Source organism: Paroedura picta, chromosome 12 (genome assembly GCF_049243985.1).
Source record: "Paroedura picta isolate Pp20150507F chromosome 12, Ppicta_v3.0, whole genome shotgun sequence".
NCBI lineage: Eukaryota > Metazoa > Chordata > Lepidosauria > Squamata > Gekkonidae > Paroedura > Paroedura picta.
In genome coordinates, this window is record NC_135380.1 from 11492685 (window position 1) to 11516122 (window position 23438).

Here is a 23438-nt window from a genome sequence, read left to right on the forward strand (position 1 = left end):
CAACCACAAGAATATCCCAAGATTGTTACCGTTAATACGCACGACTCAGGCAGTGTGACCATGGAGAACTTTAACTCTCAGCCAAACCTCACCCACAGACATAGACTAATTACAGAAATGCACTAGAGCAGACTTTTCCAGCCACCAATAAGAATATTCACCATTGTCCCAATACGTTGATACCTTCCTTAAAAATATTTGCCATATACATGCTTATTATTTCTTTAAAATACCCATCGCCCATTCTCTCCACCAAAATTCTGGTTGCAGGAACTAAAGTACACCATGTAATCAGGTATACCACACAGAGAGTGGAAAGGCAACTGTGGGGGGATAGTAACAGTCTGGGCAAAAGGCTTGAGATGGGGAGTATTAGGCATTTGTCAGAGGAGAATGATTCACGAGCTGGCGTCACCATTTCTACCCCATTGGCCAAGGAGGCTGGGTGAATTGCAAAAGAGCTGGCCTTACTGCATGACTGCCTCTTCCAGCTGGCGATGGTTGTTGGATCTCAATGCTTAATCATCTACAGCTCCAAGCATCATCTTGGCATCCAGTGCAAAATACTCAGATTCTGCTGAAACGTATGTAGGGGGTAAAATCTATTCTCTAAGGACCCTAAGGCTGAATTTCTGACATTTCTAGTCACTGAAGAGCACTCGTGTCCCAAATTAAAACTGGAAGCATGTTTCTCCAGTGTCACTTTTAGTGTGTGGAAAGGCCAGACATATCTGCATTCACGGGAGTCTGCCCACTGTGATTCGGCATGGATTAATGTTCTTACTATGCCTCTTGGTTGGAAAGGGGTAATCTCAGAGTACTGACTCATGCAGAGGCTCAAGTGGAATCATTCCCCAATTCTGTTGCATCAGTAATGTATCCAAAAAACACCACCACAATTACACTTTATACATTTCCCCAACCACAGAAAGCAGTGTGGGAGCTCAGCAGGAAAACAGAGAAAAGGCTAAACAGACCTTCTCCGTGTGTGCTGGTCTTTCCCTTACAACCACAGTCTTGGTATCTGCACTGTACAAAATAAAGAACAGTTGGAGAAAGGATCCTGGAACAACTTATAAAGTCCGTCTTTCTATTGTCCTTTTTTTAAAAACCTGGTTGGTGCCTCTTAGATGGAAGCCCATGCGGAATCTTGTATGGAACCTTGTGCCTTGCATAAGAACACTTAAGACACTTCCCCAAGTCAACACCCTATAAGCACACAATGATACGTAACAACTGCATGCAACAGTGTACAGCTGGTTACATAAACCCGCTCTAATGGGATTCTACCATAAGCCTGTGCCTTATTATTCTTTTTAAGAGCATTAACCACCCAGCATCCTCCCGGATTTGCAGCCCCTCTCTATGGCTAAACCGGATTAGACGGCTCCTTGCTGAAAAACAGCTACTATTCCCAACAATCAAAACAAAAACCCTCCCTGTGTCATAACAAGTCAGCGTGATGGAGCCTGGAAACTGGCCTAAAAGAAACCAGATGTCAAAACAAATGGACTAGCGTAACTCAAATATTATTAAGAACAACGTTCTTAATGGATCCGACATTTACTGATGGATTATGCGGCATTATTTTTTTTTTTAATCATTCTATTGCTGGCGGCAGACTTCACCCACCTCTTAGTCAGCAAAGCAAACAGCTGGCCTACAGCACACGTCCAGTCAGCATTTCAAGCTACCCCAAATTACCCATCAAGGAAAATATTTCTCTACCCGCATCCCAGTGTGGCAGGAAGCCTGTTTAGGACCGCTGCTGGGTGGCGGTTCCCAGGAAATCAATTCATACCAATTTTCTCAATGGGTTAAGACAGGGGTAGTCAAACTGCGGCCCTCCAGATGTTCATGGACTACAATTCCCAGGAGCCCCTGCCAGCGAATGCTGGCAGGGGCTCCTGGGAATTGTAGTCCATGGACATCTGGAGGGCCGCAGTTTGATTACCCCTGGGTTAAGAGAATATATGACATTTGCCTCCATGGATCCATACATAGGGATTGTAGCAGTTAAGCCCCATAAAAAGTGGAGTAGCTGATGCTGGCTGGGGGAGGAGGGGGATTCAATGCCCCTTTTCAAGTCATAATTAAAGCGGCATACACTTGTAAAAGTTTAAGCAGTGATGCTTTTTTTGCTGAATTGCTTAGATATGTTTTATAGCTGTGCGAACTGGCTCCTGGTAAGTGCGGGACAGAAATTAAGCCAGGCAACTGGCACTTTGTTGTTGTTGTTGTTTGGTGCAAAGTCGTGTCCGACCCATTGCGACCCCATGGACAATGATCCTCCAGGCCTTCCTGTCCTCTACCATTCCCCAGAGTCCATTTAAGTTTGCACCAACTGCTTCAGTGACTCCATCCAGCCACCTCATTCTCTGTCGTCCCCTTCTTCTTTTGCCCTCAGTCGCTCCCAGCATTAGGCTCTTCTCCAGGGAGTCCTTCCTTCTCATGAGGTGGCCAAAGTATTTGAGTTTCATCTTCAGGATCTGGCCTTCTAAAGAGCAGTCAGGGCTGATCTCCTCTAGGACTGACCGGTTTGTTCGCCTTGCAGTCCAAGGGACTCGCAAGAGTCTTCTCCAGCACCAGAGTTCAAAAGCCTCAATTCTTTGATGCTCGGCCTTCCTTTTCACAGGAAGATTACGTTAAACTGGCACTTACAGCCAGCCATAGAAGGGAAGCCCCATGATTGCTCTCGCCACTGAGAACATCTGACGTGGAAGCTTTTATATGAGTCAGGGAACATCCCCAGAGTTGCTCGACCCTACTGAACTGGAGAGGCACCACAATGGACTGGGGGATCTCCCGCTCTGTGGTGTTGAATGGCTTGCAAGTTGAACATGATTCAAGAGCCTCATCAAAGAACCACTTGTCTGGATGGGGAAGAGTAAGGGGCAGCAGCTGGTGCCTGGCCAGGAGGGCTCCTGGCTCACCCTCTTTAGGGCTTGACACTGCAAGATTCTGTATCCGTTGTGCTAGTCAGTCCCCTCAACAGCAGCAAAACCTTTTACTTGTCTGGCTTGATGACCTAATAGTGGAGCGGATGTGGCTAAACAGTACTGCATCCGCTTGATGTGCAGAAGGTTCCTGGTTCAATCCCCAGCACCTCTAGCTGGTGATATGAAAAACCTCTGCCTGAGACCCCAGACAGCTGCTGCCAGTCTGAGTGGGCAATACCAATTTGATGGATCAATGGCGTGATTCAGCAGAAGGCAGCTTCAAGTCTTCACTATCTAGACCCAGCATTAAAGTTGGAAAGCACACAACGCAGCAACCTCTCTGCAGCAAAGCGGTCCCAGATCCAGTCGATTCCAGGATGGAAGACAAAGTCGGCTTTGTGGAAAGAGAGGCAGGACACTAACGAAACAAGGACTAAAAATAAATATGCAGATAGACAGCACAAAGAGTGTAATTCCCTTCTGGAAAATGCCTGGATGCAAGGAAGCCTACCCACGTCTCCCAGAAGTCTCCTGGCCTTGCTCATGCTGTTCAGTCTACAAGAAAGAGACAAGATGTAACTGCAGTCCTAACAGATAACAATGAGCTGCTGTTTGGGGTTTTGTTTTTTTTAAAGGCATGTTTGCTATGCAGCTAATGTCTGAAGCCAGCTACCAAAGGCAACAAACAGAGCGCGTGAACTCTTCCCTGTTGTCACACGTTTATCTCTTTGGGGTAATTGATTTAACAGCAAGGCATCCAGCTTTTACAAAGTCCTTGCTGATGCAAAGCCCTGGTAGAAATATTTGCAAAGGCTCGTTTTTCTTTGGATTTCAAGAGAAAAAGAGCACCTACCAAGTCGGCAAGCCGGTTCCACAACGCAAAGGCAATGATCGCCTACCGAGTAAGGTCGCCATCTCTGACACTCCTGCAGACTGGCTTCTTGTCCACACGCCAGTCTTGCTGAGGATTTCCATATTCAGCGGTAGAGATGGGCACAAACCGGTTCTTGAGCCAAAATTCAGCACAAACTTGAACCAGTTCAGAGCACTCAAACTGATGTCTGGGAAAGGTGCCTTCCTCGAATGGTTAATGGACTTTTGTCCACTTCACTTGTTCGAGCCATTTAAACCTAACAGCTGAGTAGGGTAGTCCTGTCTGCCTGACAGAGGCTAGGTTCAAATGGCTGCAAACCATTTAACCTGTTTTGTTCTCTCCCCCCCCCCCACCTGCCCTTCGAAGAGGGGGGAAGTGAAACAGAGGAAGTGAAATAGAGGAAATAGTTCCCAGCCATTTCAGCTTAATATTTAATGGGCAAACCCATCCAAGCAGGTGGGAGGACAAGTGACCCACAAAATGACTGCCAGCCATTTAATTCTTACATTTTACTCCCCCACCCCCCAGTGCCCAAGTGAGGGGGAAGTGATACGGATCGATGAAATGGTAGTAGATATTTAAATCTAACAGCCATTTAACCCTTCCAAGGCAACCCCGCCCCGCCATTCTCCTGATTGTGTCTTGCCAAATTTGGGAGAAAGGGGGTCCGAGTAGGCCAATTTGGTTTGAGAAAATTCCAACTCAGTTCATGTCCAACCCTATTAAGCAGTATGCAATGTGACAGGGGGAGAAGTTTGGGGCTGTGAGTGTGTGTGTGTGGGGGGGGGGTACAAGATAGTACCCCTACATTAAAGCTATTTGCAGTTGTTCCATATATCTTTCGGTGATCTGGTGGCTAAGAGTGGCAGCTTCTAATCTGGTGAGCCAGGTTTGATTCCCCGCTCTTCCACATGCAGCCAGCTGGGTGACCTTGTGCTCCTCACAGCCCTGATAATGCTGTTCTGACCGAGCAGTAATATCAGGGCTCTGCCAGCCTCACCTCTCTCATAGGTAATAGAAGGGAAGGCAATTGTAAGCCGCTCTGAGACTCCTTTGGGCAGTGAAAAGGGGGGTATACCAACTCTTCTTCTTCTGTTTGAGCTTTGGATTACATTATTGTCTATCCCAGGGGTAGTCAAACTGCGGCCCTCCAGATGTCCATGGACTACAATTCCCAGGAGCCCCTGCCAGCGAATGCTGGCAGGGGCTCCTGGGAATTGTAGTCCACGGACATCTGGAGGGCCGCAGTTTGACTACCCCTGGGATAGACAATAATTCACCTTATTGCCAATGAGGAATAAGCCATGACTACACGTGACGAAGAAAATCTTGTATAAAAACTGCCATTCTTATCCCTTTGTCCTCCCCTTAATATAAACAGCTGTGGGTAAATATGTTTATTTGCTTTAATGCCCTAATAATATTGGTGGCCCTCTCTTGCTTGACTCATCCTGCAATATCCAAAAACACTTCAAATGCCTTTTGTTATTTATCCCTCAGCTGACTCGAGTATGGCAAAAGGTCTTTGTTTTCTGTTCTTCAATGCATGCTTAATTCCCGCTCCAGCTAGTGAGAATATAAAGAGAACCCTGCGGGATCAGAAAAACAAACTGGTGTTTGTAACATTTCCTGCCCAGTGGCCTGCTGGCAATTAGATCCGTGCAAAGGAAAACCCAGCATGCCCGTGTATATATTTCCAAGTGTCAAAAAGCTCCGTCCCCATTACCCTGTCATCCTGCACAGAGAGGAAGAATCAAGTGATTTAACACCACTGATTGCTGAGGCCAGCATCCACCTGCAATAAATCTTGCAAGATTGCTGCAAGAGCCTCTTCAAGGAGAAATCTGTGCTACAGCTTTTGAGGGTCCAAAGGGAACGGAGCAGCCACCACCTCAAGGACCTGAGCTTCTCTTAGAAGTGCACTTTCCTTTAAAAAAAAAAAAAGGAATATAATTACTGGAAGGAGCCCTGGACGGTTAAAAATGACTGAAGGCTTGGAAAAGCCTCAACTTGGCCGAGTTCATAATTTACTCTGAACTGCGTATGTCCCTCCTTGAAATTTTAATGAGCATCTCTGAGCATCGCAAGCTAAAGGGATTATGGGCCGTCCCGTACGTGATCCACATTCCATTTTTCTTTTTTTTTATGGAGACTTCCTAGGACCTTAAGCTGTGTCAAAGCAGCAGCTCTAGAATGAGACACTAAAGATGGCTGGCAGACAGACAGCAAGGAGCTCACCCGTAGCTCATGCACAAACTACAGCTTGCTGATCAGACGCTGGTGGAGCAGCGGCCGACTGTCTGCTCCATGTTTCACTGCTGTGCGCATGATAATAAATGTGCATGAGGCTCTAGATACAAAACAGCCTCATCTGCTCAAGAGGCCTGGGAGAAATCTAAAGCGTTGTGATCGTCAAATATTTGGGCAAGCAGAAACGCTGTTAGAACAGCCTTATACAGTGCCAGCCTCCCTCCTCTGGAAGTTGAAGGGGTCACCAGCTCACTGGATCATACCTTATCTGAAAGTAACAGGATGAATTTAGCAATATGGTAAGCTGGTCCCTAGCACAAAAACTGCCTTGGTCACTGAGAATAGGAGGGGCAGATGGTTTTTAATTTTAGGAGAGCGAGTAGGATTGCTTCCCCATTGTGTAATCCCATGGGGTTAGGCACTGAGAATACCATGCAACCATATGGGGATGTGGGATTTTCCCAATCAACTCAAGCTCTATGAAAACTGGACACATAAAGCACTAAGACTGCAACATTCATAAGTTGTCCAGTGCTGTGAAACTGCACCACAGGAAGAAAAAAACACACACCCTCCTATTTGACTGGCCGAGCATGCAAAAGTGTCCTTCTAACAGCAGCAGCACAGCCCAAGCAGAAAGAAGAATAAGAGCTGTTTTTTATACCCTGCTACCCAAAGGAGTCTCAAAGTGATTTACAATTGCCTTCCCTTCCTCTCCCTACAACAGACACCCTGTGAGGGAGGTGAGACCGAGAGAGCTCTGACAGAACTATTCTTTGAGAACAGCTCAAACAGGTCTGTGACTAGCTCTAGATCACCCAGCTGGCTATAGGCGGAGAAGCAGGAGATCAAACCCGACTCTCCATATTAGAAGTCGCCACTCTTTACAACACCAAGAAACTTTGTACAGATGGAAATTTGTACCATTGCTCCTCTCTGTAGATTCATCTGAGTATGGTTAGTTTCTGGTTTTGCCCAAAACATCCACATTCATAAAACACTGCAGCTAATAGAACAGCCATATTTTTTAAACATATACTCTAATTCGCAAAGCAAGAGACATGGGGTGTGGATCACCATTACTTCTGCAGAATGCCCACCACCCATTCAACTGAGCTGAGAACAGAGGAGGGACATGAATTCAGCTTCTATGCCCTGGATCATCCTGACTCATAGAACGTAAAGGGGCATCTAAACAGAGGGGAGGTGAATTTCTATTCCCCCTAACAAAACTTTCTCAAGTTTACAGCATGCTTGGTCTAGCGCTGGTTTCACTGGCATGTGACACAGGTCTCCACAAAACAACACAGGGACACACACTGAAGCTATTAACAATTGAAGCGCTGTTTTTTTAATAACCTTATAATGACTTAGTTAGAAGCACAATAAAATCAGAGTCCTTTAAAACCAACAAAGATTTATTCAGGACGTGAACTTTAGAGTGCAAGCATTTTTTGTCAGACTAGTTAGAAGCATTAGCTTACAAAAGTTTATAGGAAGCAAGCCTGGGAAGGAACGTAAACTTGACAATATGGTATTCCTGACATGCCTTTGAGGAATGGCAGAGAAATGTTATGGCAGAAGGGGAGAGAAGTTGTCAGGACTTATAATCCTTAAATGCCACCCAAGGATGTAGGAGGTTTTCTGCTTCAGTTGTTGCCAGGGATGGGGGAGGAGAGAAAGGGCTAGGGTTAGGGGAGAAGGGGTCAACAGCTTGGCCGTGGCCACCTTCTGAAATAACTTAGAAGTGAGACATCAAATCATTTGTGGGTTTTCGGTAACTTCCTTTCAGATAGGATTGTTCTGTCTTAGGACAATATGAGTTTACACAAATCAGTCTGGTACAGCTTAAGAAGCTGAATATTATCCCAGGAAGGGGTGGGGGGACAACTTGGCAGTGCCCAGAAATGCTGTCTTCTCCCCCACTCCTCAAAGCCTTTTCAAAACCTTCCTGGCGTGCTGCAATGCATAGAATTCACGAGAACACACACTGAGCATCGTCTTGCATATCACCTGCTTCTACCTAATCCTTTAAACTGGAGATGCTGGGGATTGAGCCGTAAGACCCTCTGCGTGCCAAACAGGTGCTCTGCCATTGAGAAGCAGTCCTATCCTTGTGAGTCTCTTTTGCAGCTTGGAGACAAGCCGCCAAGGTACAAGATGCAACTTCTTCCCGGCCCAGCAACCCGAGGCCCTTTCGCTGGAGATACTGGAAATGAAACCCGTCACTTTAAGTGGGCTCGGTGCCTTCTTGGTGCCTTCTCGCTGACTTACGGCTCCTCGCGTAAGGAATGCTAGAGCTCAAGCCTGCTTGAAAAACAAACCCCCATCAATTCAGCAAGCCGCTTCTTTGTTTATACCGCAAGTCATAACAAACCAATGGTTACGCAATGAACTACCAATTATTAAAGTATTTGCAGCTTGTGTAGATAAGGAGCAGTGATGCCCCGCGGACCACGGCAAGGGACCTTTGTGGTGATGTCCCCATCCAACTTGGCAAGCAAGGGTTTGCGTTCCTGCTGCTCTGACCCCACTTTAAGAAAAAAAAACTTCAGATATTCTGCAGTAGAGTGGGCTGCCAACTGATTCCTGGGCAGCTGTATTATGCTTTCCCTGCAGGGTTTTTCAGGCAAGGGTTGTTTGTAGGCGGGGGGGGGGGATTGCCATTGCCTGCCCCTGTATAGCAACCCTGGCATTCCTTAGTGGTTTTCCGTCCGAGCACTAACCAGGGATGACCCTGCTCAACTTCCAAGCTCTGATGAGGTCGGGTTAGTCCAGGCCACCCAAGTCAGGACCAGCACCTTACCAATAAAGCGGTTCAGCAAGTGACAGAGGATTTCATCCACATCCCGTCTTTATATAGTATATACATCTACAACGGGCTACACCAAATAGCTGCCTGCTCATGATGAAGATGTCTGAGGGCCAAGCCCCTCCTCATAGGCAAGGCAGAAAGAGCTGCTTAAGTCAGCTGGGTTCAGTCATAGCAAGCATGATCGGGGTGCTTGAGCGAGGCCAAATCCGCCTGCTCCAAAATCTCTCTTAAATCTTCACTTTGGCCGTCAGATCGCTTGAAGTAAGTCTGAAAGAAATCCAGGAGACTGCATGAGCTGCCCAGTTCTATGCAGCCAAGTGCCATCTTTCCAGTGGGAGGCGGAGCTCTGCTCCCAGAAACTATTCTCCACTCCCGTCAAGGAAATGTTAATCCCTTAATTAAAAGACACAGAAATAGATTATGGGCAACGTTCCTGTTTCTAAGCAAAGGTGCAGCAGAACCTTTGGGGGGGGGGAGGAGGCATGCTGGAAGTTTTCAAATTTTTATTTTGTGCTTTCCAATTCCATCGTGCCCTGGTGGCCCCAGATTTTAGTTTGACCCACTGGATCAGATCTGGGTGTCACCTAGCCAAGCAGAGTCCTATTCCCAATGGTGGCCACGCATGTTTAAAGTTATACCCTTAGCAGTGGAGTCGTTTCCTGCTAACTGCAGAAGCGTCAAAGCTGGCTAACACACTGTGATGAGGGAATGTTACTTTGCATATGCTCAAAAATGCTCATGTCACTTATTCAGCATGAACCCCGACACTGGAAAACAGATGTGTTATGCAATGATCAGAATACTATGCATTATTGGAGCAGTTCCTGCATCCAACGTATTAGTCCAGCTGGGAGATTTAGAGAGACCCACCCTTTAGTTGTTTTTAGCCAGGGGTAGTCAAACTGCGGCCCTCCAGATGTCCATGGACTACAATTCCCAGTGTTGGCAGGGGCTCATGGGAATTGTAGTCCATGAACGTCTGGAGGACCACAGGTTGACTACCCCTGATCTAGGCTACCTCCACATTCAACAAATATAATCCCACTGAGCTGGGCAAGGCATTCTTTTGAGCAAACTGTCATCACCCAACCATGCAAGCAATGGCAGAACAGCTAGGTTTACATTCCGCTTTTCACATCCCGAAGGAGTGGCTTTCAATGGCCTTTCCTTCTTCTCCCCAAAACAGACAGAGCTGACAGAACTGCAACTGGCCCAAGGTCACCCAGTTGGCTGCATGTGGAAGAGGAGGAGAGAATCGAACCCAGCTCTCCGGATCAGAGGCCGCGGCTCTTTACTATGCTCAGCAGGTGTGCAAGAGTGGCAGGTAGCTCGCTAAAGAGTTTGATTAAGCCTTGTAAACAAGAGGTCTTAGATACAATGTCGCAGGAAACAGATACTTCAAGTCAGGCGGTGTCACATCAACAGAACCGCTGCTCTCTTGCTGCAGACATCCCCTGCAGACATCCCCTGCCACGTTTCCTGGATTCCTAGTCTAAGGTTGCCACCTTGTGGAGGTCCCAGGGTACGGAGACTGCAATGATCTCATCATTGCTAGTGGGCAAGCACAAGGCCAGCCCGAGGATTGAGGTTGGCACAGAGCGACTCCATTCCAGCACACAAAGTTGCACTTGTATACTGGTGCTGCCTGCGACAATCAGAGCAGAAAAGCTCAGACAGCAACACTCTGGGTAAGACCTAAGAGTGTCAGGGAACTAGAAGAAACATGCACAGGAGGCCCCAAGATGGCAGCAGGGGAACATATACAGTTAAAGAGAAAACTTCACGGTCCAAACCAGACTTTCTCTACCTTTTTACCATTGAGAAACCTCTAAAACATTCTTCAGGTTTTGAGAAACCCCAGAAGTGAAGCGATCGTGCAGAATATGGTTGGGAAGCAGAACTGTGGGCACGCCCACCTGTGCACCCTCCCCTTGCTCATCCTTGGCCATTTGGGAAGGGGACAGTGGGTCCACATGACCATATATGGTCATAAAGGTAAAGGTAAAGGTATCCCCTGTGCAAGCACCGAGTCATGTCTGACCCTTGGGGTGACGCACTCTAGCGTTTTCATGGCAGACTCAATACAGGGTGGTTTGCCAGTGCCTTCCCCAGTCATGACCGTTTACCCCCCAGCAAGCTGGGTACTCATTTTACCGACCTCGGAAGGATGGAAGGCTGAGTCAACCTTGAGCCAGCTGCTGGGATTGAACTCCCAGCCTCATGGGCAAAGCTTTCAGACGACTGCCTTACCACTCTGCGCCACAAGAGGCTCATTTATGGTCATACCACCCAATAAATTCTTAATGAATTAAAAAAAATAGCAATTAATTAACTTCCACCCATTCAGGAAAACCTTCCAGGGCTATCACAAAACCATGGTTGGGAATAACTGGTCCAGCTGCTCATTCTGTGAAAAGGAAATTTCTTCGGATATAGAAGACTTGGCATGTCTAGGAGAGGGTTTGTAGACTAGTGGGCAAAGTTCCATTCCACCCCTGGAAAATGTGCTCTGGGGCTGGGTTGTAGGCTTCTGTACATCCTTTTCCCTGCAAACTGGGCGAAAAACCAGGGAGTACAGGAGCATAAGGCCCAGGCTGGTGCGTATGAGCTGAGCCAATTTCTTCAGCAGTGGCTTTTGGGGAGCAGGACAAGAACCAACCTGGACCTAAGCAATAGTTCTGATGTAGCGAGAGAGAGGAAGCACACTCATGTGGGAGGTCCCTGGCACCAGGAACAGAAACTGCATGCTCTGAGTGAACAAGTAAGAGAGCAGACCAACAAGGGCAGGTTTGTGGTCCCTCCACAGCCAAACTGAGACTTTGTACGGCTCTTCTGAGGAAGACGGATTCAACTCTACTCCAGTGCATCAACTGGGAGCCTGGGTTGCATTGTACACACTGCCGGGGAGCTAACAAAGGCTTCCTTGCTTTGCGACTGTGCTGAAACACCCCAATGCAGAATGTTACAAGGGGCTCCCTTAGCCTCTCACTTTATAGCTTAGTTTCCGCTGAAGGATCCTAGAGCGTCCATTTCTCTTTGACCTTGTGGGAAGATTAAGCAAGTTATTCCAAGTAGGAATGGACCACTGAACAATCACAATAGGAGTGGGGAGAAGAAATACAACAGCCTGGGAAAATGAATCACCTACTGCTTTAATGTATGTATCGATGGCGATGCTTCGCATTTTAATACCCTCTTCCCCAAGTGTTCAAAGCACTCTCTTAAGCCATCCTTACAGCGACCTTGGGAGGTGGATTCGTGTCCCTGTCTTCATATGACTTCTTTCTGCTTTTAAACCTCCAACTCCTGCCGGAGTCCAGAAGGCAGGTTATAACAAAGGTAAGCAGTAAAAGCTAAAGAGCCCTTTCATGCTGCCAACAGGGAAAGGTTGAAGTACGGCCAAAGGCGACCTAACAAGCTTGTAATAATAATAATTTTAAAAACATGAACCAAGGACTACTCGGCTCATAACTGTAGCCACAGCTCTGAGCCAGCAGCGAACATGGATACCTTGGCTGCTACCGAGCTGCCAGAAATACAGAAAAACATGAACTGCAAAGAGTTTTTTTTTAAGCCACTCAGGATGCTACCGAAGAACCCAAGCTCTTCCTTGGTCCTCTCCCCAGGCAAATCCTTAAAAGAAAGGCAACAGCTCCGCACCCATCCGCACTTTGTCGAGATCCACAAGTTGCCATCTGAACAAGATAGCGTTGGAAGGTTTTGACTTCCCATGATGACCACTTACCGTTGAGCTCTGGAGGAAGGTAGAGGTGGTAGGTGCTGTAGATGTCATTGGACATTTGAGGCTGTAGCTTGGTGTGTTTTTTAAGGAGCTCGGCAATGTTCTCTTCCTGGAAGGGAGTCTTCTCCAAAATCACCACGGCATCAGTCCCGTCCCCGGAAGCACCAGTCACCTAGAGTAATAAGAGTGCAAGAATTGTCTTGCTGGATTGAACCGAGGCCCATCTCAGTTGGCGTTTTGTATCCTGTGACAATTAGCCAAATGTCTCCACAAGCTCACAAGGAAAGTATCCCTTCTCTAGCCCCAGCATAGAGGGCATGGAAATATAGAGAAAAGGATTAGGTTGATGGGTGCTCTTTCACTGTATGCAATGAATGTGTCTCATCTCCCTTTTTAAATGCCTCTTGCTGGACACCTCACTCTTGTTCAGAATGTGCAGGGTGGAACTCAGACAGTGGCAAAATCTATGCTCGACCATGTTCTACTGTGATAAGAGGATGTCAAAGCATACCATAGGGGCAGGACCTGGAAACTGAAAAACATTATGTGCTTACATTATGCTGGGAGAACTGAAGCCCAGTAGGTGGAGTTAGAGTAACATACATGTCACCTTGATGAGTACAGTATGTCCACTTTGTAAGCCTCTGCATTGTACCATACAGGGCAGAGGTATCACTGTGGCTTCTAGATCACCCTGCAGGTTTGCAACCCAGAAATTGGGGAAAAGGCAACATCTGTGTGCTGGAGAGAGGGGGCAATGCAAGAGACCCCAAGCCTAACCCTTGGTGCTCATCCTTGGCAATACCTGAAATAGAAAAGAGTTTGATGAAGATTCAGGCCAGCCTTGCTGCAATAACGCTGAGGCCACGCTGGCCTCCCCCCTCACAAAACCAATAATGCACCAACCCCAAACCAACCGCCCAGCAGAAATGAGGTCCCCCTTTACAAGACCCTAATAGAGGTGGTTTAAAAAATTAATAATATAATTTAATAAAAATTAATTAAGAATCGAATTTGAAGTATTCAATGGTTATCAATTGTTATCCGTGTAACTTTATTTCATGTGCATGCCTGTTGTTACCTGCCCTGAGCCAACAGGAAGGGCAGGCAATACAGTTGTTGTTGCTATTGTTTTTATTATTATCCAGGAGGCCTGAGCCTGTGTTTTGCATGTTTTGCTTTAGCATGCTTAGGGCTGATCCTGCGTTGAGCAGGGGGTGGGACTAGATGGCCTGTATGGCCCCTTCCAACTCTATGATTCTGTGATTCTATGATCCTGCGTTGAGCAGGGGGTTGGACTAGATGGCCTGTATGGCCCCTTCCAACTCTATGATTCTGTGATTCTATGATCCTGCGTTGAGCAGGGGGTTGGACTAGATGGCCTGTATGGCCCCTTCCAACTCTATGATTCTATGATTCTGTGCCAGTCCCAGAAGGGAAGGTGGCTGCTTGATGAACCCAGACATGAGCCCTGATATGAACGGACCAAGAGGACTCAATCTTATCAGATCTCAAAAGCTAAGCAGCATTAGCAGCTGGTTAGTACTAGCAATAGTTGGTACTCGGATGGGAGACCACCAATGAATTTTAGGGCTGTTCTGCGGAGACAGGCAATGGCAAACCACCCGCACATTCTTCTCTTGCCTTGAAAACCCTCTGGGGTCACCATAAGTTGGCAACAACCCGACAGCACTTCCCACAACCAGACTCGGCTCCCTAAAGGAAAATTCACAGCCCCAAATGTCAGTACAGAACCAAGCTTTGATCTGGTCCAATAAAAAAGGCTGTCATAGGCAACCTTGGCCATCCCAACCCCCTATTATTCCAGTTTACCATCCATGTGCCCCATAACAGTTTTATCTTCATGCACGCACCCCGTCTGCGACCTACAGAGTTTCGTCCACCTTCAACTCTGCTCAAAAGCTTTCCTATCTGGAATTGACCTGCTACTTTGAAATTACAGGGTTGCCTTTCCATTTCCTGACACTTTATCATGGGGCTTGGTTATCTCAGAGGTGGATTTACAGGGGGCAGTAAAAGAGCTGACCGAACTGTATCCTCGTACTCGGAGAGAACCTGCTTTCTGATCACTGTACGGCTGTAAATGTTGAATTAAAAGAGCACTTGCAAATTTCCTGTTTTTATGGCCCCTGAGTGACAAGTCCATCCATCTTATTTACAGCAGTTGAGTTAACTGCTAGTTTGCAATTCAATTCCACTTTAAACAATAAACATGAAAAACTGATCTCCGGGCTAAATGCAATGGGTATGCTAATAAGAAAAATAATCTCAGCCTCAAGATGGGCAGACAGCGTTGTGGCAGAGGGAACAGCTGCAATCTTTGCTACGTTTCCTCTGCAGTTCGGCACCAGAAGCTCACTCGCGACATTTTTTGGTTATTCCTGAAACTCATCTATTCATAACTCCAATGCTGAACCTCAACATCTGCTAAAGAAAGGCTTGAAAATGGCAGAAAAAATGGATTGCCCTCAGGATGGCTACCTAACAGATGGGCTTTCCTCTCCTAAAGGAAGCAAACAACACATTTGAGGGCCAGGAGGGAATGTTCCACCCAGACTGGAATGGCCAGTATTCTTGCTGGTTATCGTCACTGAAATACGGACTGGTTCACATGTATGAAATGTCTGAAGCTATTTTTGAGGCTGCGTTTGAGGCTGGGATTGCTTAGCTGCCTCCGGGTGCAAGGCCAAACTGGTTAGCCTTTTGAACTGAACTCCCCTCATTCTATCACCACCTGCAAGCCAGCATGGTTATTTACAATTCTTAATAGAATGCTACCTGCCTGGCTCAGGATAAGCCTTTACCTCAGCTCTAGGATCAAATGCAGGCTCCCTCTACCAGGGTTTTGTGAAACCCTGAGGTTTCTAGAGGGCCCTGGAAGGGTTTCCCCAAAGGGTGGGAGTTAAATGAATTTTTAAGATATTTTAAGCATTTGTTAAGCCTTTATCAGGTGATATGACCATTTTGACCCACCCAAAATGGTCAATCATGGGCTTGGAGGGGATGGGAAGGGGAGGAGTCCTGGGAGGGCAGGTACACAGCTATGCTTCCCAACCATGTTCTGCACAATCACACAACTTCTGGGGCTTCTCAAGGCTTGAAGAATATTTCAGGGGTTTCTCAACGGTAAAAGTTTGAGAAAGGCTGATCCAATGAAACGGATGCCTAGCCAACCATACAGCTTTGGTGTGGGTCTGAATACCTATGCATGAAGACCCTTATGTGGAGGGGAATCCCGCAAAACTTAAGGGGAAAAAACCCTGCAAAACTAAAATATTTGCTCAGATGGGTGGCCGTATTGGGATGAAGCAGCAGAGCGAAGCCTGAGTCCCGGGGCACCTCGAAGACCAGCAAAGTTTCATTCTGGGGACAGGACTGCGTGTGAGCTTGCACACACTTAAGCTGGTCCACAGAATAAAACGTCGCTGATCCTAGAGGTGCCTCTGCACTGAGCCTTTGTTCTAAAATTTTGGAGCTCCTTTTTAAAAAAAAAAAAAAAAAGGCTTGCTTTGCGACAGGACACCAAATCTCCAAAATATCAAAGGCGGCTCCTTCTGCACACAAGACCCAGCAGAGGCTCGCGCCTCCCCTCGCCTCTTCTTCCAGGTGACGTCACCGGGTTCGTTCAAGAAAGGCGGGGCCAAATGGGGATGCTTCTCCGAGCCCCGCCCCTCGAGGCCGATTGGCCTGCGCCGGCTGCCAATAATACTCCGAGTAAACCGTCGGTACCTGCCCGTGTAGGAAGATGGTCTTGTCCCGCGCAGACTCCCTGAGTACTTTCCGTACCGAGAGGTCCGCCAAAGGGAACTCTGTGGCGACAGTGCCTCCCTTTTGGGACTCAGCCGTCCCATTCTCACCCTCTCCCTCCTCCCGCTTCCTTTTCAGAAGAGGGGATTCCGCCATGGCTTTGTGGAGGCGGTGGGAAAGCGGGAAATCGTGCGCATGCGCCGTCACGCTCGGAGCGTGGCCTCGGCACGCAGCGTCTTACGGTTGCGGAACGACGCCCTCTGCTGGTAGGAGGCCACTAAGGCTTCGGCGCACGCGCACAGTTGTGTTCCTCGAGAGGGCGAGCAAGACAGCACTCACTTCCGGCTCCCATTAGACTTCTCCATGCGCGGGGTCAAGGGGGAACAAATACATAGAGCAAGGGCTGGTGGCACATTAAAAATCAATTTAAGCTTTATGGGCATACAGCCAGTGCGGTGTTCTGGAATGTGGTTCACAGAGTTCATGCTTTGAAGCTGCCATTTCTGCCTGGGGAACTGTTCCCTGACTATCAGCTGTAATTCTAGGAGAACTTCACTCCTCACCTGGACACTGGCAACTCAGCAGAATAAACTTCTGCCATCTGATTTTATCTCACCACCTGTCTCTTGATATTTCAGTGTGCACAGGTATAAACTGCCCCATTTTTGCTGAAACACAGGCCTGGGGGGAAACAGACAAACACAGGCAGCGCAAATGGCTTTCTCTTTCAGTGCAAGAGCTGCTGGACCACTTTTGCAAACCTCCTGTTACATCATTGCTCAGTACTGAAGGAAATAATGAGATTTTAGCTAAAGTCTTTTTTTTAAGGGACACACAGTTTTTGTTTTTTGTTTTTAGAAAAGATGGACATTAAAAATACAGTATTAGATACAGATGAAAAGTCTGCCATTCTACCTGCAGCAAGTAGGGCTACCAACTAGTTTGACACATTTCTGGGGGGAAACCTCCGATCTTGTCACAAGAATTTCTATAGGTGCCTGGCATGCAAACTGCCTGTCAGCCACCAGGCATGGGCCTTTTCAGTGGTTGCCCCTTCGCTCTAGAATCCGTTCCCTGGAGAGGTTTGTGCCCCGATGGATCCTTACGTTGGCTGGTGGCTTTCATGCAGCCTTGGGTACTGTTACTAACCAGGGAGATGGCCAGCTGTTTCAATTCTTCAAGCAATTTGTCACTGTATTATTTAATTGCTTCTGTTTATTGAATGTTTTTATTTGTGCCTTTTGTTGTCTGTTTTTGTGGGTTATTTTTTTTAAATGTAAGCCACCATGAATCCCCTGTGGGGAGACAATGTGAGGTAGAAACAAACAATTCTGACGGAATTGTTTTATTGTAATGTAACAGACATTTTTAAAAAGTCATGAGGGTTCCCACTGGAGCTGCCTCTTGACACAAGAGAACTGTGTTCTCAGAATTCATACAGCGAGTTCAAAACACACATTTCACAAACAGCAGAATCTGGTGTAGGCCTAATACTTTTACCATCAAACGCTGACCTTTGTTGGGCCCTTGGCAGCCTTAAATATACAGTATAAGAGAACTTGTTTCCATTCCCTTTTATATCCATGAATGTTGCCAAGATGGCACGCTGCCTAAAGGCCATTTAGTGCATAGCCGTGCTTTGTCCAGAAAGAGGAATACCAACGAACCCAAAATCTACCCTTCAGTGGTCAGAAGCGTTAGTGGTATCCCATGTGAGCAAAGGTATCCTTCAGTCTTGCTTGTGTCAAAAGTGCTTTCACCCAATAGTCCAATGTTCCGATGTTTTGACTATGTTCCAGTTAATTGCTTCTGCCTGCATTCTGGCATAGGTCCCGCAGATCTAAAAAAAATAGAATAAAGAGGGATCAGGGGCTTCCAATCACATGGTGTTGAAAAGCTTAAACAAAACCTCACATCTTCAAAGCCTTGGTGCTTGGTTATTAGGAACAGTCTCTGCTTTCCAGCATTGTGGGTCATTTATAAGATAGTTACCTTTATGGACCCTTGATACTAATAGACCCAAATTATATGGCTTAAAATATAAAATATAAGGTATATAAAATATGAGAATTAGGTCGTGGGTTGAAGACTTTGTATCCCTGAAAAAAAAACCAATTAAGAAATAAGTTTACTGACGAAGTAAAATACAAAAATGAGGTTTTATATCTAGGAACTTGTTCTGAATAAAGCTTTTTGCCATCGCCAGCTTGGAAATTTCTTTCTCTGCTGCTGATGTCTGAGAGCAGATCTGGGAGCAGACGCTGGGAACAGAGAAGATAACACACAAGCAATTGTTATTAGCAGTTACAAGATCTGAGGGGCTGCCTGCTTCCTAGGAAAGGTTAATCCACCCATGGAAACAAATCGGTAACATCCTGTCCTATGGAATTAAGCCTCCTCTCCACTGCTTACTTACAGCGCATCACTGTCTCTTTGACTGGGCCAAAGCCTTTCTCCTGGGCTGTGACACTGATGTAGTAGATGCATTTGAGCTCCCTTGGATAGTCTCTGCGGTCAACGTCCTTCAGCACAGGGATGATGCGCCCGTTGGCCATCGGCGCCTCCATCAAGGCCTGATGCATTTGGTACACACACCAAGGGTCCTTGAGGAACCCGGAGGTGATGAGCAGCACCCAACAATGGCTGTTCTGAACAGCCTCACACAGTTCTGAGACAATGGCACCCCCGGGGACCGCATCCCGCAACTGAAGAAAGCAACGGAAGCGCTCAGGTTGGCTCTCCAAGTAGCAGACCATCTGCTCCACAAATTCAAGGTCCCCCTCGCTGTGGCAGATGCACACGTCGTACAGTTTGCTCCAACGAGCGCTGTCTGAGCTGCTGAGGTTCACGTGGAAGGTGGAGGACGTCTGTTTGGGGCTCCTCATCGAACTGCTGGCTGGAGAGTTCGAACTCTGCACCGAGCGAGGAGAGGGCAGAGGCGGAGAAGTGCTGCTCGCAGAGCTTCTTGAGAAGATTGATCTTTGCTTGGACTTCCGCGGGAGCCACTTGAACAAACCTGCCACGTGACCAGCAAAGAACCAGATAAAATAAACCAGTGAGACGGTTTACGGAATAAGAAAACAACCACCTTGCTAAATCACGTTGAGATCCGTGATCTGTTTGCAACGACAGCCAGCCCAAGCCTTCTAGAAGCTCCCACTGTTCTCCCACACAGGAGTAAATACAATCACAAACAAACCACGTGGAATCCTACTTCTGCCCTCCCCAACACAGCCCCATCCACAGAAACGAAAGGAAGAGCAAAGGAAAATGAGAAACCGAGAGCTGCTTATGCAGGCAGCTGGGAGCAGAGATTAGAGAGAAAGAGGGAATGGGAGGAGGGGAGAGATAGCAATGCAGATCCAACTAAGCAGGGAATGAAAGTCCAGCATCACAAGCAAAGCTGACCCACTCCGGTCCAGCTGTCCCTGGGGGTCATCCGTCAAGGCAAAAAGCACCATTTCTACCCCATGGGCCAGGCCACAAGCCAGACTCGGATGGGTCTAGGACTGAAGCTTCCCCTAGGCATGCTAGCAGTTGATCTGCGGTGTATCCAAAACATACCCCCTTGTTGGTCCTTATCTTAAATCTGAAGTATTATCCAAATACTTAGGTCCTTTTGTGTGAATGAGTCAAAGTCCAATGGAGAGTTTCCAACCTAATAGTCCGAAAAGCCATTTGAAACAGAAAGGGCTTACTCACCAGCCATATCAGCACGACGTTTCAGGTGAGAAGCATCTGCATCCCTCTTCCTTTGCAAGTAACAGGCCAAAAAAGAGGCTTCAGCAGGGATGCTCCGTTCCTCCGCTTAAGATCGAACTTAAGATCGGGCCAACTCTTGCTGCATCTGGGTCCCCAGCAAAAGGATGAAAGCAAACTGAGATTCACATAGACTGGCTGAAAATTAAGTCCGCAAACCTTAGTCCAAAAGGAACATACATGGGTGGAGAGTGGTCAACACTGTGTGAATGCAGCTTTCAAACCAGAGCCTAGTGATTTGACCCAAACCCAAGTCTGTATTCCCTTATCTATTGCTGAAACTAATCCCGACACAAAGGCTAAGCCAGAAAGAAACATAAACTATATGACACCTGTGGGTAACGCCCTTTCTTGTGGTGTTTTTTTTTTATTCCAGTTGATTTTGAGAATACCACTGTAACCAGCTATTCAGATGACCCGAAGCCAACGAAAAGTTCCGAATCAGTTATCAGAAACATAGCAAACTGATGCATGTATTGCTACATATAACAGCAACCTAGATGGTCTCAGCGTGGATGACAAACGCTGCGTAACAGAGCCATGCACAGACAAAACAGGAGTCTAATCTACTTGTGAGGCTCAACTAACCACCAGCAAAGGTCTTGTTGGGCCACAAGGATGAAGAGGAGGGGCCATCAGGCCGCTCAAGCTTCAGATGGCATGGAGAGGCCGTTCTGAACTTTTTCCCTGTTGAGAAACCCCTGAAATATTCTTCAGGCTTAAAACCCCCCCCCCCAAAAAAAAAAACAAGAACTGGTGTCAACATGCAGAATATCGCTGGGAAGAATAGCTTGATTGAATTTCCATACTGCTCTTCCATAAAGCTCAGGGCGGTTTGCATAAAACGTCATGGGTATACATTGAAATATAGTGGTTCCAAAATTAAACTTAACCAATTATAACAAAACACTATAACAGATTAACAATTCTCAACTTTTAACATGAACCTGTAGGTCAGAATGGCTCAGAGCATGCCCACCCAGGGCCTCTCCCCTTCCCACCTCCTCCAGGCCCATCACTGGCCATTGGGGTGGGGTGGGGATATGGTCATATCATGAAACCCTGGTTGAGAAAGCCTGGCTGAGAGCATTATTTCCCAACCTGTGGCTTGGGACCCAGAAGCCCTCCCTAAGGGCTGGCTCTGCCCTTTCCATTGCAAGATCTCGGAAAGAGTATCTTCCGTTTCATGCATTAGCTGGCATTTTGTTTTCTTCACTCCATATCCATGTTGAGGAAATAGTAGTAATGGTAGTTACTCATCCTCAATGGGATATAAAGAAGGAAGGACAGTCAGGGAGGCCATCAGGGGCCCAAGCAGTTCAGGATATTCCAAACCAGTTACCCGCAGATCATTTGAAAGTGAACAAGAAGCCGGGGAAACCCTGACGAACCAGTATAACGTGCTCTGCAGCAACAATTCCCACTTCACAAAGCCCGGGCTATGGCAATGTGTACCAGGCTAAAGTATAACCCTTTCTCAGGGGCAGCCCCACAGGGAAAAATAAGGTATGAATACGGTTAGAAGCTAGGGGTGCCAGCCTCCAGGTAGGACCTGAGGATCCCTCCAAAATAACACTTGATCTCCAGGCTAACAGAGATCACCTCCCCCAGAGAAAATGGATTCTTCGGAGGGTGGATTCTAAGAGATTATAACCCACCGAGATCTCTGTCCTCTTCCGGCTCCATTCCAGTCAGGAATGAAAGGCATACGTGACCATTGTCGTAATCTTGGGGGTACCAACCAGCAAGCCCCACTCCTCCAGGTACCTTGATTGGTCTGAAAAGTTCAGCAGCTTTATACCCACCTGAATCTCTCTAAGAACTCCTGGTAGCTTTTTTTACACCACTTTGCCAAACTCCGCGAATCTTCACTCCCTAAAATTAAAACGGGGATTTAAGAACAGAAGAGAAAGGACAAATGGAACGTGTTCAGCCACTAATAAACCCCGCCCAACCCCCAAACATGACTTTCTTTCCCCTACTTCCCTGTTGGGCAGGACAGCAGTTCCCTTTTAAAAACAAAACTTTTTTTTAAAAAAGGAGTCCTAATTTTATAAAGTTATGTAACAATTTTTATTTAATTTATTTTGATTTCTATAACCGCCACTCTCAGATAACTGGCTCGCAGCGCTTTACAATTTTATAATACAGATCCAACACTAAATAGTCATTAAAAATAAGCCCCCATTAAAACAGCATCTTAAAAACTCAGTTTTTAGAGAACTTGCACAAATAAGATCGTCTTCAAACGTTGGTGGGTTTGGGGCATGGGGATTTTTGGTTTGGGGGATCTGAACAACTACACCTGAAAAAGTCTCAGGCAGTCAAGCATTCCTAACAGGTAGACCCATTCCTTGACGGTCGCGTCCTACGCAGAGTTACTGTCGCGCTACGATTAAGAGGGTCACCCTGGAGTAAATCTGCAGAGAACTGCGCTGGCAAGTCAGGGCGAGAGATACCCTTAGGATCTCCCTGCATCCTAGAAAGGCCCCGCAAGCCGGAAAGACGGCCCAGTTCGGAGTCCATTCGCTGTTTGCAGCCTCCCGGCCACACTTCCAAGTGTGCATTTCGCATGTCGTCAAGGGGACCTGTTGCACCCGGAAAACGCTTCTCCCGTCTACTTTTCCGGTCCGCAGCTGCTTCGCAACCCTGACCATTTTCAGCTCGAAAACAAACGACCAGGCAACCATTTAACTCGAACCACCCACAACACGCGGGATCCTATACGGGGGTGGGAAGCCACGCAGCCTTTTGCAGTGAAGGGAAAGCAATTGCTTCTGAAAAGTTACCGGCCCTGGGTGGACGCCGAGCGGGAAACCGGATCAGGAGCGGCAAGCGGGCTCTTCCTGAGTTTGCAAATCGGAAGCAGCTGCTCCGCTCCGCTCGAGGGTTGTCCGGGCGCCCCGCGGTGCCGCCTCCGCTCGGGGGCAGAAGCGGGGAGGAAGAGCCGGGGATCGGACGGAAGATGTAGCAAGAGCCGCCGTTTCCGCTGCAGGGTTGTCTTTTTTTTGCGGGGGACAGAAGTGTCACAGCTGCCCTCCGCGTAGTAGCTGGAATCCGCATCGGAATGCTTTTCTCAATTGGGAGGCGGAGGCCAGGCGCTGAATCTGGATCGGGCGCTGGCGGGGGCGCACTTTCCACGCACGTTGGGTCATGCATTTCTAGGCGCTTTTGCAGCTGGATTTTCCCGCGGGATACACGGGAAAAAATTGCTTTGAAGTTTGTGAAATAGGGAAGTTTGTGAAATAGTTGCTGCAGGGATCACAGCCTGCCGCGTGGGAATCCGCAAAC

General features: G+C 47.3%; 2 protein-coding genes across 5 annotated transcripts in view; both read right to left on the reverse strand.

The window, feature by feature from the left end:
* Positions 1-16596, reverse strand: part of DCPS (decapping enzyme, scavenger) — a 49007-nt gene extending 32411 nt beyond the window's left edge. The window contains exons 1-2 of the mRNA XM_077305487.1: positions 16371-16596; positions 12624-12792 (exon numbers count right to left, since the gene is read on the reverse strand). Coding sequence (XP_077161602.1) covers positions 12624-12792; positions 16371-16544 — 343 coding nt within the window. The 5' untranslated portion in view covers positions 16545-16596. The remainder of the gene's footprint in view (positions 1-12623; positions 12793-16370) is intronic.
* Positions 16597-17717: 1121 nt separating this feature from the next.
* Positions 17718-23151, reverse strand: TIRAP (TIR domain containing adaptor protein). Of its 4 annotated transcripts, none has more exons than XM_077305978.1 (5): positions 22941-23151; positions 21953-22022; positions 20091-20235; positions 18805-19404; positions 17718-18228 (listed from the first exon to the last, which is right to left on the reverse strand). In XM_077305978.1, exons 3-5 carry the CDS (start codon positions 20095-20097, stop codon positions 18188-18190), a joined length of 648 nt encoding a protein of 215 aa, XP_077162093.1. In that variant the 5' UTR covers positions 20098-20235; positions 21953-22022; positions 22941-23151; the 3' UTR covers positions 17718-18187. The 4 variants fall into 4 exon arrangements, with proteins under 4 accessions (XP_077162093.1, XP_077162092.1, XP_077162094.1 ...); XM_077305977.1 differs by having other exon boundaries at positions 22937-23151; XM_077305979.1 differs by lacking the exon at positions 22941-23151 and adding an exon at positions 22607-22670.
* Between the last annotated feature and the right edge of the window lie 287 nt (positions 23152-23438).